The 17,199-nt window shown below is 48.2% G+C and overlaps 1 protein-coding gene across 1 annotated transcript in view; it reads left to right on the top strand.

Moving 5' to 3' along the window:
• ADCY8 (adenylate cyclase 8) overlaps positions 1 to 17,199 on the top strand; it is a 259,560-nt gene that overhangs the window by 240,162 nt on the left and 2,199 nt on the right. The window contains exons 15-17 of the mRNA XM_021688464.1: positions 6,560 to 6,706; positions 14,480 to 14,572; positions 15,947 to 16,061. Of these exons, the coding sequence (XP_021544139.1) occupies positions 6,560 to 6,706; positions 14,480 to 14,572; positions 15,947 to 16,061 (355 nt within the window). The remainder of the gene's footprint in view (positions 1 to 6,559; positions 6,707 to 14,479; positions 14,573 to 15,946; positions 16,062 to 17,199) is intronic.

The raw sequence follows: 17,199 nt of genomic DNA, 5'->3' as shown, positions 1-17,199 counted from the left end.
TGTGTGTGTGTGTGTGTGTGTGTGTGTGTGTGTGTGTGTGTGTGTGTCAGACAGAGTAACATGAGAAGGGGTGACAGAGGAAGAGGCAGGAATGTTGTAATCTGTGGGAACTCCCAATAACCTGTTTTGTTATTGTGAGAAGCATTCTTAGCTTCTCTTCTTGCTACAAATCTGAACTATGATACAAACGTCTGAAAGGTTGGGGTCTGGACATTGTGAGTTTGGGGCCCCGCCTCCACGAGGCCACAACACTGCTCACGGATAAGAATGATTATCCCCATTTCGTAGAAGAAGAAAGTGAGGCTCGGAGAAGTAAGAACACAAAGCTAGTGAGTAGTGAGCTTGAATTCACGCCCAGGTCTGTGCAACTTCAAAGCTAAATCTTGTGTTTTGTCCCACATTGCTGTTAGGACCTGAGCGGGAGAGAAGGGACAGCAGTGATAAGCAATGACTCAAACCATCTAAACACAGGGCGGTGGACAGAGTTTTGCCCCCTGGGACATCCTGTCCAGTTGGTTCCGGCTGTGTCACCCCACATATGTTCTGGAAGCTTCTGCTATTCTGCTGGACTTTTGACTTAGATTAGTGCTCACCACCCCAGGGCAGGTACTTTCTCACAGATGAGGCCCCCTGAGCTGGGTCATCAGTGTCAAGCTATTGCTGAGTCCCGGGAAACCCACTTGCTCATTGTAGCTTTTTTAAGACCTGCAGAAAGGACACTAAAGAGGGCAGGTGTCCCGGCTGCTGCAAAGTGCATACAGCACAAATTCCGTCTCTGCCCCTCGCCAGCTGTGTGACCTGGGGCAGCTTACCCAACCTCTCTGAACCCATTTTTTTCATCATATTCATGAGGAAATAATTCCAATCTTGCTGACTTTAGTGTGAGAACTCAACTGAGTAAGAACATATGAAGTGCCCAGCTTGGTGCCAGGTGGGTTCAGTATAGAAAAGCTGTGTGGTATTCTCAAAAGCTTGATGCCCTAGATTCAATCCTGGCTCCTCTTCTCACTACCTCTGGAACTGAGCAAGGGATGAATCCCCCTGGACCTCACTTTCCTCACCTGCAAGGTAACAGTTCTTTGCAACTTGCTCCAGTTGCTACAATGTTTCCATGAATAATTATGCATAAAACATCTAAATGGTGCTTGGCCCATTTTAGGAACACACTGGGTTATTGCTATGGTTTTTGATAAGGGTGAGCCATCATTATATTTTTGGTTCCTTTGCAATCCGAGCCCCCCACCCACTGACTCATTTACTCATTCACTCAGCAAGAATTTATTGAGGGAAACCATGTACCAGGTGTCATTCTAGATCCTGGGGGTCAAACAGTGAACAAAGAAGAAGAAAAGTCCTTGCTGATATGGAGCATGCATTTTCATGAGCAGATAGATATGAACGTGAATAAATACACAGGATAGTGCCCAGTAGTGATCAGTCCTCCTTGGACAGAAGAAGCTGAGTAAGAAAACAGAGTAGGTGAAGGGGGTGGGGTTGACACCGGAGGGTCTCTCCAAGACGGTGGTGTTCGCACAGAAACCTGAGGATGCTAATAAAGTCAACCGGCCCCAGACATTGTTTCTCCCCTGCAGAGAGGTGGCTTAACTCAGTATAAGAAACACAGGACCTGGAATCAGGCAGGCCTAGGTGCCCTGGGCCAAGAGCTGGCTAAGTCTTCATCCCGGTATCTGGGTGGAGCCGGGAATGTGCATATGCTCAAAATCCTCTACGAAGCCCAGACCAAGAGGATGATAGAACAGTAATAGCTTTTCTATATTCATCAGTCCCTCCCCAGTTTACAGTGCTCTTATGTTCTTTGAGCCCAAAATAGCAAGAAACAGATGGCATACTCAAAGCAGTGGACTGGGGAGAGTTGAACAATGGGGCCGTCTTTAAAGGTGTAGGCAGGTGGCTGGCACTTTTCCATGCCCCCCCAAACCCCTCATCTCCTTTGTGTGCAGCACAAATTCCATCTCTGTTATTAACTAGCTGTGTGACCGAGGGCAGTTTACCCAACCTCTCTGAGTACATCTCCTCATCTGATTCATAGGAAATAATACAGACCTTGCTGAGTCAATGTGGGAATTAAATCGGGTGAGAACACATGAAGTGCCCAACACAGCCCAGTGCAAGGTGGGTTCGGTATAGATAGGCCACCTGGTGCACCTGAAAGCCCACTGCCCTGGGTTTGATTCCTTAGGGCCACTTTCTTCACCAGATAGCGTCTGACAGAGAGGACTGAGCCTCCTCCCACCCCAGTCCCACCCCTCCAACCCCTAATAGGATGCAGCAGAGTCAAGATCTGAACTCAGGTCATAGGTCTTGAAGTTTATGCACTGGGAACCCCAACACCACAGGTCCAATCAACCATCCATTGAGAAGGACTTACGGATCCAGTTTCCAGTCCCAGTGACATTTATTCCCAGGCATTATCCTGATTATTATTGTGGTGACTGGGGTGGTGGTTGCAGTCATGGTGTTTGCTTATTAGCATTAGTAGCAGCCCCAGTGCCATGGGCTCTGGAGTCAGACTGCCTGGGCGGGCATGAAGTCCGGCTCTGTCTCTTGGGTGAATTACTTAATGGCTACGTGCCTCAGTTTCCCCACAAGTACACCAGGATCTTAACTGTATCTAGGTCCTGGTTTGTGAGCATTCAACACGGTGATGTGCGTGCAGACTTCTGTGTCATGCTTGTCACGCAGGAAGCGCTCCATGGATGTAGCTGACATTATTAGCATTATTTGTGTTGTATAAGCAACCGGAACATTCTGGTTGTTGGCAGAGGCTGAGAAGTAAGACTAAGAAGAGGCTGGGAGGAGCTAGGATTTGTGAGAACCCTCAGGCAGATAAGTGATTGATGAGAAACCCCTGGGAACCCGCCTTTATATCACAGCAGCATTTATACATCACCAGGCAGAAGTGGGAGGCAAGCTGACCCACTGGGTCATTATGGACTGGGTTTCAGAGGGCTCTGATAGGGTTTTCTCTTTTCCCTCTGTTTTAAAACAGAAAATAGAAATAATGGGTGTTGTGGGCTGAATTGCGTCTCCCACAATTCATAGGTTGAAGTCCTAACCCCCCGTACGTCTGGATACAACTGTATTTAGAGAGAGGATTTTTAAAGAGGTGATTAAGTTCCAAAGAGGCCATTAGGGCAGGGCCCTAATCCACTCTGACTGTGTCCTTACAAGGGGAGATTAAGCTGTACACACACCCAGAGGGGAGACCATGTGAGGACATGGGGAGAAGACTGCATCTCCCAGCCCAGGAGAGAGCCCTCAGGGAAACAAAACAGCCCTGCTGACCCTTGATCTTAGACTTTGTAGCATCCAGAACAGTGAGAGAATCAATTTCTATGTTTAAGCCACCCAGTCTGTGGCACTTTGTGATGGCAGCCTGAACAAACTGATATAATATGTAATAAACAGATTTTTTTTTTCCCTCCAAATCACAGCCAATTGGACAATTGGAGGAGTCAGATAAAACAGAGTCAGCCTCCTTCCGGGGTGTCACTCCATTGCTCAAGGCCAAGGTGAATGGCCACCCCTTGAAAGCCACGTGCCATGGCTCTGCTCTTTGGCCATGATCTGCGCTCCCCACGCCCTGCCCAACCCAACCCAGGGCAGCCAGTCACCACCAGCCTGTGCTCTTTTGGACGAGGACTAGTGAAAGTGTACTCACTCAGATTCATCCACGCTTGAAGCTCAAGACTTATTGATCTTGAATCAGGGTCACCATCTTTCTCAGACCAAGGGCATGAAAGCCAGAGGAGACAAGCCCAAGTGTGCTGCATGGGGAGGGCCCTGGAGGTCCTCCAACCCTGGCTCGTCCACTGCTAGTGGTGTGATCCAGAACAACAGCTTAACTCCTCTCTCTCTCTCTCATTTTCCTTATCTGTAAAGTGGCAATAAGAATCAGTGCCTATTTCACAGGATCACTGCAAGGATTAAATCACTGAATTCATATGAAAGCGCTTGGTAAGCTTTGATGTTTCCTGCAAAGACCAGGGAGTAAAATTTCAACAGGTTAGAGCATTTACCTTGTACCAGATGCTGTAAACAGCATGCATGATAGTGCAGGCATCCAAAAAATATGAACTGGATGATTAGAATGCACCGAGGTGAATGGCATGGGGTCTTTGCCTCGTGGAATTCACGCTAAAGGAAGAGACAGACAGTAGGTGGTGAGCAGGCAACCCGGGTGCTGCCACGGCATTGCACTCAGCCTCCTGACCCCAGCTACGGGTCTGGGAACGTTCACAGCAGACATGGTATCTACGTGGCTAGTGAAGGCAGAAAACAAGGTTAGCCTGGTTAGGGAGGCTAACTTCAAGAAGGAAGGACATGTCCCGTCAAGGGACAGACAGTAGGAATCAAAGCATGCAAGTGTGAGAAGTGTGTGTGTGTGTCTTTGTTTGGCTCTTCCAGAAGCAGACCTTGAGACAACGATTTGTTTGAAAGTCATTCACTTGGAGGTGGTTCCGGGAAGCCCGGCAGGCTGGAGAGTGGGAAGGGAGGGAAGGGCTAAATGAGGCATTATCAGACTAGTTACCTCTGTGGGGCACTGGAGTTCTGTCCCACTGGGAATTCGGGGACATGTCGATAGCATACCTCACAGCAACCTGGCCCAAGGGGTGAAGGAGCTGAGGACTATAAGGCCATTGCCATCAGTCACTGGTTGAGAGCAGCACCCCAGGGACATTAATTTCCTGGAGCAGTGAGCCAGCTGCTCACGGGGCAGTGTGCCCTCTAGTGGTCAGAGAAAAGCTCCATGCAAAGCAACGCAAGGGCCCACAGCTGGACTTCTGGGAGAGAGGCGGTCAGTCAGGACACCTGCAGCATCTGCTACCGTCCTTACACAGGAGTACAATGTTTCTGGAACATGAGGTCCGATGCAGGGAATCGCAGGCAATGAGGCTGAAGAGAACGGTGGAGGCAAGGGCATGCATATATGAATATATGGCATGCTGCTGTGTTTGAGCTTTATCCTGAGGGCAGTTGTGGGCCACTGCAGGTTTGAAGAATGGGAGAGGCATGGTCAATATTCTGTCTTTAAAAGATCACTGCAGCAACCATGGGGAACATGCCTCGGGATGGGACAAAACAAGTCAGGGAACCCAGTGTGGGGAGGAAAATGGGTAGCCCTGATAAAGAGCAACGGCAGAGGGGGCAGAAAAAAATACTTGAGACAAAAAGAAAGCCAGCAGAACTTGGCAGTTTATTGAATCCAAACATGATGGGGAAGAAGGCTGACGTCAAGGCATCTCTGAGCATCTCTAACTTTGATGACTCAGCGACACTGGTGCCGCCCACTGAGAGCATGAGGGGGGCAGGGTTAGGTGGAGAGAAGATGCACTTGGGTGTGGCTTGAAGAGTATGAGGACAACCCAGCTTGGGACCCAGCGGCTGAGAGCCTGAGAACGGGAGCCGACTCGAAGACAGGAGTTCAGAAGATGTCCCACCTGAATGTTGGTGAAAGGTGGAGAGTAAACGAGATGGCCCGGGTAAGTGTGTGAACTTTGAACCTGGCCGTGGGTCAAGGACAGAACCACAGCCATCACCAACATTTCAGATGGAAGGTAAGCCCCAAAAAGGCATGTCTGAAGGAGCCAGGCATAAGGAACGCAAATGCAGCATCACTGAAACAAGGAAAGTCAAGAGACTCGTGGCCTTGGGAGGGTGACCCCACCGACCTGCATAGGTGTCCCAGAAGACATGAGCCAATACCCATGCCACGGAGTGATTTTTTCTTTCCACTTTGGCCGGCAGTCTGACCTGCTCCAGAGTCACTTCATCTCGGCCTGACATGTGAATGAACACTGCCAGGGTGGGGACAGGCCATGGAGGGAACTCATTTGGGAAGTTTGTGCAAAGAGGAAGAGAGACGGGTGGATGGTCACAAGTGTGTTCAGGTTCCAGGGGGTGTCATACTATTCCATGTAGGGCACATTTGGAGGGGAAAGGGGGGAGGGAGAGGAGGAGGAAAAGGAGGAGGAGAGAAGGAACGAAGAAAAGGATCACTGCAGGAGGAAGCTGCTGAAGAAGTTAGAAGCAGGAGTTGTCAAGACATCTGGTAGAAATGTTGACCTTCAACAGAAGGAAAATGCATTGTCTGCAGTTGAAGCAAAGGAGATGAAAATAAATATGAACGTAGACACAAGTATGAGTATTGGAACAGTGCTGGGTCACTGCCAAGAGGCTCAGTTTTTGCCACAGACTTAAGAGACGAGATCATTTCTTGAGAGGAATCGAGTGCGGGGTGAAGTTAGGGACAGTGGTGAGGGTTTGGACTCGCTGCTAGGACGACAGAGAAGGAAGGTGACCAAGGTCAAAGGGTGTGCAGTCCGAACTCGGGGCCCAGCCGAGGCTGGAGACCATGAATTGTCAACGGCCCCAGTGCACATGGATACCGTGTTGACATGCCAGTGTCAGGGCCCCGTTCTGTGTGCTCTCCGTGGGCATCTGTGCATGGGAGTAGGTGCACGTGCTCACGGGGGAGCATCACTGCAGAACCTCAGCTCTGATGACCAGTTGTGGCTCCCTGTGTCTGCCCCTGCAGGAGCTGTACTCTCAATCCTATGATGCCGTCGGAGTGATGTTCGCCTCCATCCCGGGGTTTGCAGACTTTTACTCGCAGACTGAAATGAATAACCAAGGAGTGGAATGCCTGCGCCTGCTGAATGAGATCATTGCTGACTTCGATGAGGTAAATCAAAGCCTCAGAAACCTACAGGCCCCGGTGGGCATCACTGTTGTCCTAGCATCACATTCGCCGTGGCAGTAGCCACGGTTGGTACTCACAGAACCCCAGGCTGCAGTATGAACACAAACATGTATCAGCTAATTTAAGTACCGCGTGAGATAAACGCCATTGTTTTTCCATCTGGGAGATCGAGATCAGAAGCGTCAGTGAGGCTGGGTAGTCTGACCCAATGGCAAACAACCATCAAATGGCAAAACCAGGACTTGATTGGAGGCCACTGCTCTGCAGGCGTTGGCATCTCAGAGACTGGGCACTGATGGGGACATTTCTCCATCTGCTCAAAGTGCCAGAGATAAAACCATCAATTCGCATTTGGTCAAAGACCTAAACACAAGTATACAGGTGCTCCAGATAATGTTTTCTCCTTTTAGGCTCCGTAAGTGTAAAGAACACGTGACATGGGGGGATGTATTCATATGGCACTGTATTTACATTAATAGATTTGGCAGGAAAGAACTTCCCCCACCCCAATCTTCTAGCTTCAAGTAAGGCACCATTGTCTATCCATTTGCCCAGGCCTGAGAAGGGAAGCGATTCATCGAGAAAATGTTAGGGAAGAGGCCATGTAAAGATGGGGGTTCAGCTGAGGTCTAGCCTCTTAGCCTGATCCCTGGGGAGCTCAGGAGCATAAGTGGTACCACAGAGTTGTTTCACGCTGAGGCAAGGGGGCCAAGCTTTTGTACAACCAAAAGCTTGGTCAACCATTGGCTGTGGGCTGCCCCTTGGTGGGAGGGTGGTTGCCTCACTTCCCAGGCATTTCCAGCATAGGGGCTCCCCGTGGCCCAAGGCAGTTCTCCAAAAAAGGGTACAGCAGTGCATTGTCAGCAGCCAGACCTCATGGCATTCTTGAGAATGGCCCCACAAAGGAGATGTACGTGGGGCACCAAGAGCATTTGCGACATCACTCAATGTCTTCTCCCTCGATCCCCAGGTTCCATTTAGCTACTGAGTCCTGTGGGTTCCTTCTTGATGGCTCTTTGGTCTGCCCTTCCTCAGCATCTTCTTGCATTCGGCCGTCCCCTGGATGGCTGCGGCATTCCCTAGCTGCCCCTTCCTGTACCTCACCTCAGCCATCGCCAAAAGCACAACTATCTTTTCACAACCCCTTGAAACCTAAAGGCCATCAGTGGCTCCCAACTCCTTATAAGGTCACCTGAGGCTTTGCACTTGCTGTCCTGTACCCTCTCTGGTCTTACCTCCCACTGAGTGCCACCCGGCCCCCCACCCACCATCCAGCGGCTTACAAGCCTTTACGCCCACCAGGCTATTCCACATTCTGCTCTTTCTGCCCCAAAATTATACCATCCTCACTATACCCTGTCCTGTCTGCCTCAACTCCATGGCCAACAGAAAACCTAATACTAAACAATCCATTCAAATATCATCTCCATGGAACACTACATCAAAAACTAATGATGTACTGGGGCTCCTGGGTGGCTCAGTCATTAAGCGTCTGCCTTCGGCTCAGGTCATGATCCCAGAGTCCTGGGATTGAGCCCCGCATTGGGCTCCCTGCTCCAGGGAAGCCTGCTTCTCCCTCTGCCACTCCCCCTGCTTGTGTTCCCTCTCTCACTGTGTCTCTCTCTGTCAAATAAATAAGTAAAATCTTAAAAAAAAAAAAAAAACTAATGATGTACTGTATGGTGACTAACATAATAATAATAATTTTAAAAAAAAGGAAACTATGTGGGAAAAAAAACCCAAACATCATCTCTACTTCTGACACCTCTTCTAATCCCCCTTCTATCTAGGTAAATGTCATCACTCCTATTTTGATGAAAAACTTACACTCTGAAACCTTTCATCACAGAATCTAAAACCCTTCAGTGTACAGATCTGCCTCCCCCACTAACCATGAAGTTCTGGGGCAGAAACCCATCTTATTGATATAGGTGTTTACCATGTGTTGCCACAAATGCAAAACGGTTTCAATATATAACATTCAGTCGGTACTTATCCCTCAGCGAAACGCACAGAGTAGGAATTATTAGCCTTCATTTTATAAATAAGCAACACTGAGGCTCTGGGACACCGAAAGAGCCCAGGTTTTGCCACCTGTCAACATATGAACCCAGGTCCACCATACTGTTTTGGTTTTTAGCCATTAACTGTCATTTATGGTTCCAGTTTTGTAGTCAAAAAGACAGCAATGGCCGTTTTAGTTGTTCTAGGGATGGGGGTGGGGATCGAGATAAATAAGACACAGTCACTTCTTGTTCCCATGGCTTCACAGTCTAGTGAGGGACAAGATGATTGAATCACCTTTACACGGGATATCAGGAGTAAGTGTACTCATACGGAGGGCTTTGCATTGTGGAGACTGGAGGGTGATTCCATGATAATAGTACTTTTATTCCAGCTCTTTGTGGCAGGCCATACTCTCATAAAGATAGAAATTATACTCTTATGTATCTTGGTCTTCTTTTAAGATTTTATTTATTTACTTCAGAGAGAGAGAGCACAAGCAGGGGAAGGGCAGAGGGAGAAGCAGACTCCTCGCTGAGAAGGGAGTCTGATGCAGGGCTCTGTCCCAGGACCCTGGGTTAGGGTTAGGGCTGAAGGCAGACGCTTAACCGACTGAGCCACCCAGGAGCCCCAACCCTTATGTATCTTGTTAAGTCCTCAGGGACTAGCACTATGCCTAGAACATAGGAGATGTTTACTAAGTATTTGCTAAAGGGATCAATCAATCAATCAATCAATCAATTAATTAATGGGGGACAAAAACAAGCTGGAAAACAGCAAGGTGAAGATAAACTAGTGTAATCCAAAACATACCTTTAAATTAAAAAAAATTAAAATAACTGTATTTAAAAAAAAAAAAAACCTGACTGAAGGTTGAGCCATAGGCTGTTTTATTTTAAACTCTATAGTCCCCATCCCCCAAAAATACTCACGAGCATGTATTTAAATTGTAATAAATAAATATGAACTAAATTTGCATCTCCGTGCCCCAATTTGTAGACACCTGGTATCTTACCAAAACAAGACAGCGCCCCTAGTGGTAGAGATGGGTTTTTGCAGAGGGAAGTTGGATTGCTAGGAGAGGGGGAGATTGATTGGTCTAGGAGCTGGGTTTTAGACCAGGAGGAGGGGAGGAGGAGGAGGAGGAACTGGAGGAAAGTGAGAGAAGAGAGGAGGGCAGAGATGAGAGGGAGAATCAAAAAGAAGATGTCAGAGAGGATGTGGAGAAAGGGGAACCTTCTTACACTGCGAGTGGGAATGCAAACTGGTGCAGCCACTCTGGAAGACAATATGGAGGTTCCGCAAAAAGTTAAAAATAGAGCTACCCTATGACACAACAATTGCACTACTGGGTATTTATCTAAAGGATACAAACATAGTGATTCCAAGGGGCACCTGCACCCCAATGTTTATAGCAACAATGTTCACAATGGCCAAACTATGGAAAGAGCCCACATGTCCATCAACTACATCAAAAACTAATGATGTATTGTATGGTGACTAACATAACATAATAAAATAAAATTAAAAAAAAAAAACAGATGAATGGATAAAGAAGATGTGGTATATATATACAATGAGATATTACTCAGCCATCAAAAAGAATGGGATCTTACCATTTGCAATGATGTGAGTGGAACTAGAGGGTATTATGTTAAGTGAAATAAGTCCGAGAAAGACAAATACCATGTGATTTCATTCATATGTGGAATTTAAGAAACAACACAGATGAACATAGGGGAAGGAAAGGAAAAATAAAATAAGACAAAATCAGAGAGGGAGACAAACCATAGAGACTCAACCCTAGGGAACAAACTGAGGGTTGCTGGAGCTAGGGTAACTGGGTGATGAGTATTAAGGAGGGCACGTGATGGAATGAGCACTGGGTGTTATATGCAACTGATGAATCCCTGAACTCTACCCCTGAAACTAATAATACAGTATATGTTAACTAAATTAAATTTTAAATTATTTTTTTTAAAGGAAAGAAGGGGCGGAAAGGGGAAGAAGTAGAAGAGAAGGGTCAGAGGAGGAAGAGGGAAGAGCATGCAGTCAGCAGGAACATTCCATGGCTTGCCCACCCTGAGCACTCTCAGCTTTCCCCACGTGGGTCCTTGGGACACCCAGACGTGCCTTGTTCCTCTGTGTCAAGAGAGATCCTCCACGTTCTGCCCTGGCTAAGCTCCAGCCAGATGGCCTGGTGCTGACTTTAGTAACAATGCTGCTCTTCTTGCTGATAAAAGTACCACGGGAACCTGGGAGCGTGTGACATTCATTCTTGGCTCAGAGGAAAGCAGGACATTGCATGGAGCACATGCTCCAAGACTGGGTTTGCAATAACCCAATACCGGGGCTCCTCTCCCCACAGCCCCTGCTTTCTTGAAGGCCGAAGCATGCTCCCACATCTCGGCACTCTGTGCAGACAAGCGAAATAATAAAGGGGCTGATTAAGACCTGCATTATGCCCCCAGATGCTTTTAGCTATATGGCCGATACATTTGCTGCATGGACATTCGATGAAATAATGAAGCCTCTTGCTGCCTTCTGATTGACTTCTGAGGAGGAGGCAGCTTTTCCTGGGCCCGAAATTGGCCCTTGGCCAAGTCGTTCCAAGAGAAGAGAGGAAGGAAGGGTCCCCCCTCCCTGCAGAAAGCTGGGGAAAGGCAGTTGTAAGGAGGCAGAGAGAGAGAGATGGGCAACCAAAGATATGCCAAGATCCCTGAGCTAACATTTTAACAGCCACAGGGCTGCCAAGAGACCAAACCTGCTTAGTGGTGTGTGAAGGCGAATGTCAGACATGATCCCAGGCTGAGGATGTGCAGGATGCTCCAACCACTTCCTTTCCTGGGTGCAGTTGGTGGAACCTTCACCAGGGCAGAACAGTGGCTTCAAGAAACAAAAATAATAAACAAGGGACGCCTCAGCTGTGAATTGGGTTACACACACACACACCCCCCAAAGCAAATCACAAAAGCATCTGCCGGTTTTCCTTGTTTCCCAGAAGAATTTCTCTCCAGCTAGAATTTTTCATGTTTTCTTAGCTCCAGATTAATTTTGAGAGGATGCCCGTAGCAAGATGTGTGTAGAAAACCCATCTCGTCTTCTTGGTCTGACCCACCTGTTGCATGAGCCCTGAGCATATTGTAGTCTTAAAGGGAGACAGAGAGTTGGAAAACCAGAAGTTCTAGCTAAATACCTGCCAACATAGGGGAATAAGAGGCTATAACTTAGCCCTGGGAGCCAGGGAGGTTTGCGTTTTGAACCTACATCCTCCATTCAGGGCTGGCTTCATGGATGTGTGGCCTGTGTGGGGCTGGTAGTGAGACACAGTCAGAATCTGGATGTCTTTGAAGGTGAGCTAAGGATTTCCTGAAAGGTTGGATGTAGGTTATGATGTTTTTATCCAGAACAACTGGAAAAGTGGAGACACCATTAATCAAGATAGCAGGTGGGTAGAGGACCAAGGGTGTAGCTTTGAGAATGGCAGGCTAGAGATGCCTCTGAGGCCCGTAACAGGGATGTCACTGAGCAATTTTGTGCAGAAAGAGTCTGATGGTAAAGGGAAAACACATACATTCAGGAATCTTCAGCAAAGAGGTTGTGTTGAAAGCCATGAGCCATCATGAGATTGCAAGGGAGTAAGTTACTTTTTTAAGATTTTTAAAATTTATGTAGTGGGGGACGGAGCAGAGGGAGAGGGAGTGGGAGAGAGGGAATCTCAAGCAGAATTCCCACTGAGCATGGAGCAAGACGTAGGGCTCGAGCCCATGACTCTGAGATCACAACCTGAGCCGAAATCAAGAGTTAGCTGTTTAACTGACTGAGCCACCCAGGCGCCCCAGGGAGTGAGTTAAAATGGAAAAGAGAAGAGGTCTGGGCCTGAGCCTTTTGGCCACCGACACCATGAGTTAAGGAAGGTAAGAAGGAACTAGCAAAGGGGACTGAGGAATTGCCAGTGACATGGAAGTAAAGCCATGAGTGGGCAGAAACCACGTGCGTGGGAAAGGTGTCACAATCAACTGGTCAGATCCTGCTGATGGGCCAAGCAGGGTGAGGCCAGTGGTCAGGCAATGGGAACGGTCGTCACAGGTCTGAACAAGAGTAATGTCAGTGTTAAGGGGGGACTCGGGATGCCGGTCTGTAGCGGATTTAGAAAAGCACAGGGAAGAATTTAGAGGCAGTGAGGAGAGACAATTTGAGGATTTTTATAGCAAAAGAAATGTGATGTCCACAAGGACTTTTCTTAAGATGAGAAAAATAACTACAGCCCTCTTCTTACTTCTTTGAACCTAACATGCATTCTCCCCAACCTCCGGCCCTCATTCGTGTTGTCCCCTCTGTCTGGATGCTCCCCGCAACCCTTTCCATGGCGCCAGCTTCCCAGCACACAAAGCCAAGCACCCGCCGCTGAAAGACCTTTCCTTCCTCGCTCTTAAAAGTGAAGCTAGAAATCGCTTGCTCAGGGAAGCCTCCAGATGTTAACAAAATGCTCCATTCTCCTCGTTCCTACACCCTGTATGTTTCCATCATGCACTTTACTAGAATTGAACTAGGGCACGTTTTGTGTGATTATTTCTTTAACATGTGGTCCCGCCCCTGCCTGGGCTGTCAACCCTCTGATGGCTGGGACCTCCCATCTTGTTCATGAGACATTGCAGAAGATCAATGGATAGTTGCCGTATTAGTTACTACTGCTGCTGTAACAAATCACCACCAATTTAATCGCTTCTTGGTCTTTTGGCTAAGATCAAGTGAAATCACCACCAATTTAGTGACTCCAAACAACAGAAATTTATTATGTTACAGTTTGGAGGTCAGAAGTCCAAAATGGATCTCACAGGGTAAATCAAGGTGTCAGTGGGGCTGTGTTCCTTCTGGAGGCTCCAGGGGAGAATCCATGTCATTGCAGCTTCTAAAGGCCACCGGCATTCCTTGGCATGTGGCTCCTTCCCCCATCTTTAGAGCCGGCAGTCACACCTCTGACTCCTGCTTCTGCCCTCACATTGCTTTCTCCACCTTTCCTGCCTCCTCCTTTCACTTATAAGGATGCTTGTGATTACGTGGAGCGCACCCAGCTAATCTAGAGAATCGCCCCGTTTTAGGATTATTAACTTCATCACATCTACAAAGTCCTTTCTGCCATGGAAGGTAACATATCCACGGGTTCCAAGGATTAGGACATGGACATCTGTTGGGGGAAGTAGAATGGGAAGCCACAGGAGGGTTTTGCACAGAGTGGGGACATGATCTGACTTGCCATGGAATGGGATCTCTCTGCCTGCCGGGCTAGGAGTGTGGGGGTGAGGGAGGGAGTAGGTAGGTCATGGTGGTACAACAACCAGGTGTAAGCCAACAGTGGCTCAGACCGGGATGCTGTCAGCAAGTGTTAAGATTCCAAATACATGTTGAAAGTATAGCCAAAAAAGATTTGTTCTCGGATTGGGGAACATTTGTGATTTCTTTTTTGAACCAATAAAATAACCATTTATTTCAAAGATTCACTGAAACAGATCTACTCCTTAAAGAGTATCTGGGTGCACCCATCGCGGCGCCTGGCACTTAGCAGGTGCTCAGTAAACGTACGTTGACTGCCTAAAGGCATGATTCTCAGAGAGAAAAGTAGCTGTCTTGAGGATGCTAAACCAGGCAGAGGTAGTCCTCATTGTGAGCCGGGGGCCTCTTCAGGAAAGCAACCCCGTCTTCTGGAAGAATAAACACCAGGACTAATATCATTGCCTGGGTCTATTTCAGCTGCTTGGCGAAGACCGGTTCCAGGACATTGAAAAGATTAAGACCATTGGCAGCACCTACATGGCCGTGTCAGGCCTGTCCCCCGAAAAACAGGTAAAGCAACTCCTTGCACACGGCCACACCACATGGCAGGCACCTCACTGTTCTCATGTCGCTGAAGGCAGTGAGGCTACCGTCACCAGGCTGCATGCGGACTGGTGGGGAGAGAATCTGATGAACTGGATATTGCAGTTGTGTGACGTACATTTGCTCCCGTGGGAAGTAAGGTCTACTGGGTGTAACGACGCTTCGTTATGATTGAGAAACCTCTAGGCGCCATTCTGAACCTCGTTGTTGACTTGATGAACAAAATCAGGGCCAAGAAATACCCTGGCTATGACTTAGATGTAGCTGTTACCAAACCCCTGATGCCAGCCTGTTTTCTTATTCTTACGGTATGTAAGAATAACAGCTCGCACTCTTTTGAGGGCTGACTGTGGGCCAGGCACTATTGTCAAGTAGGAACACTAGCATCTACCTTCCAGCGTTAGTGGATGAGTTACCTGAGACCGTGTCATGCTCCCCACGCAAAAGCCTACATGGATATGAGTCTAAGTTACTGGGAAGAAGGAATCCTCATTTCTTCCTCTCATCCTTCCTTCACTTGCTTTCCAACTAAAAACCTAGAAACATTCCATGAGCAACTCCCTGGGAAGACCCCCACACTAGTCATTGGAAGCATGCGTGGCGCTCTATAGCAGGGTCCACAAAGTACAACCAGCCGGCCAAATCTGTTTTTGTCAATAAAACTTTATTGGAACACAGCCATACCCATTTATTCATAGTTTAGCTTTGGTTCCTTTCAAGCTAAAATGGTGGTGTTGAGCAACCATGACAAAGCCTAAAATATTACTATCTGGCCCACCATGATTCACCAACCTGTGCTCTGGAGGGGCACAAAGTGCTTTTACATACACAATCTCATGCAGTCTTTGGGAGGCAGGCAGGACATATATGTGAATCCCCATTTTATAATTGAGGAGGTTGAGGTTCAGAGAGGCCCAGAGGCTTACTGTGCTCTTCCCTCAGGAGTTCTGTGAGCAAATGTCTATATGAAACATCCCTTGAACAGACGGTGTGAGCGCTTCAAAGGAAATATACAGATTTCCTAGCACTTAAACACATACACATACACACACACATACACACCGTAAGTGTACTCAGGAATGCGTGGTGCATCAACCCGACAGGACAAGTGTAGATGTGGGGAAAGGAATATGATGAGCCACGCATATTACACTCGCTTCAGCACATCTCCCGTCATCCCGCGTTTCGGGGACGCTGCTGACTTGAGTGTACAGGGGCTCACATACCTGGTTATCTCCATCTCAGGGACGCGCAGGTGGGCTGGGACATAGGACAGGCCCCTGCTGCAGAAAGGTTCACGTTCGCCACGGTGAATGAATTCTTCTCTCCCCTCTGCTCCAGCAATGTGAAGACAAGTGGGGACATTTGTGCGCCCTGGCCGACTTCTCCCTCGCCCTGACCGAGAGCATACAGGAGATCAACAAGCATTCCTTCAACAATTTCGAACTCCGGATTGGTGAGTAGCCGCCAGAGGTGTGGCGAGTGGGGGGCCCCACAGAGCTGGCTGGCCTGGCTCCATCGGACCCTCCCGATGCCCTGGGCCATGGGTAGCTTTCTCCTGCGAAAAGCAGCAGGCTCAGTGTGACCTTGCCAAGGACAGGGAGCATCAGCTCAGGCCAGTCTGGCCTTCTTCTCACTCAGGGTGCTGGAAGCCAGGGAGAGACACTGGCCCGTGTGCAGAAAGACACAGCAAACACTACGCCCTAGCTACTGTTCTTCCAAGTTACTTGTGCGGTACCCCACCCACACAAGGCCCTGTTGGGGGAGAGAGCTGAGTCGTCTGTCCTTTCATTCTGACTTCATGTCATCTGATGCTGTTGGTCAGGGTGCTGCTCCCTGGTTCTTCTGGATAATGCCTTAAAACAAAAGCAGGATTTGAGTCCCAAGGATGTCAGATGCTATGTTGCTCAGGGACAGAGAAAGCCTTTTGGCTCTTCCTTGGCCACACAGCTCACCCTTCCTTGAGCTTAGAGACAGCCTGGAGCAACACAACAGTGCAACTGAAACCATGGCAATGTGAATAGTGACCTTTTATAATGTGTATAACTGTCAATGTCTTCGGCATCCCTGCTGGTTCTCCAAGGCCCCCTCCAGCAAGGTGTGAAGGCCCCCTGCTCTAGTCCACATTTTCATTCCATAGTGGGTCAACTCAGGCCCCGAGAAGGGGAGTAATGACTTATGATCACACAGCCAAATGGCCGCTCGGGCAGGGGCTCCAGGACGTCAGGACAGACCAGTGACGTTCTGGCTGCCAGGCTGCAGGCTGACACAACCTTCGCTGCGGTGTTTGGATTTTAGATATCCTCTGGCCAGCATGTCATCTGACTGACTTAGGTCTCCCTGAGTAGCTTTCAAGAAACAAGGGTCAAGAAATGCCAATATCTGACTTGTCAGATCTAACAAATGCCGGGAACCTTTGTTCACCAAAATAAAAAGAAGTCCTATTTTATGTTTTGGATCTGTGGCCGGGATGTTCAGGGCTTGTTCCCACATGTTCCATCAACCCTACGTGTCCTTTCTGAAATCATTGACCACACACTTGAACCAGGACTAAAAAAGCAGAACATCAACCCTGAACAAAGCCAGGAGATGTC

Source organism: Neomonachus schauinslandi, chromosome 4 (genome assembly GCF_002201575.2).
Source record: "Neomonachus schauinslandi chromosome 4, ASM220157v2, whole genome shotgun sequence".
In the NCBI taxonomy this organism is placed as follows: domain Eukaryota; kingdom Metazoa; phylum Chordata; class Mammalia; order Carnivora; family Phocidae; genus Neomonachus; species Neomonachus schauinslandi.
This window is presented reverse-complemented; position numbering and strand designations above follow the sequence as displayed.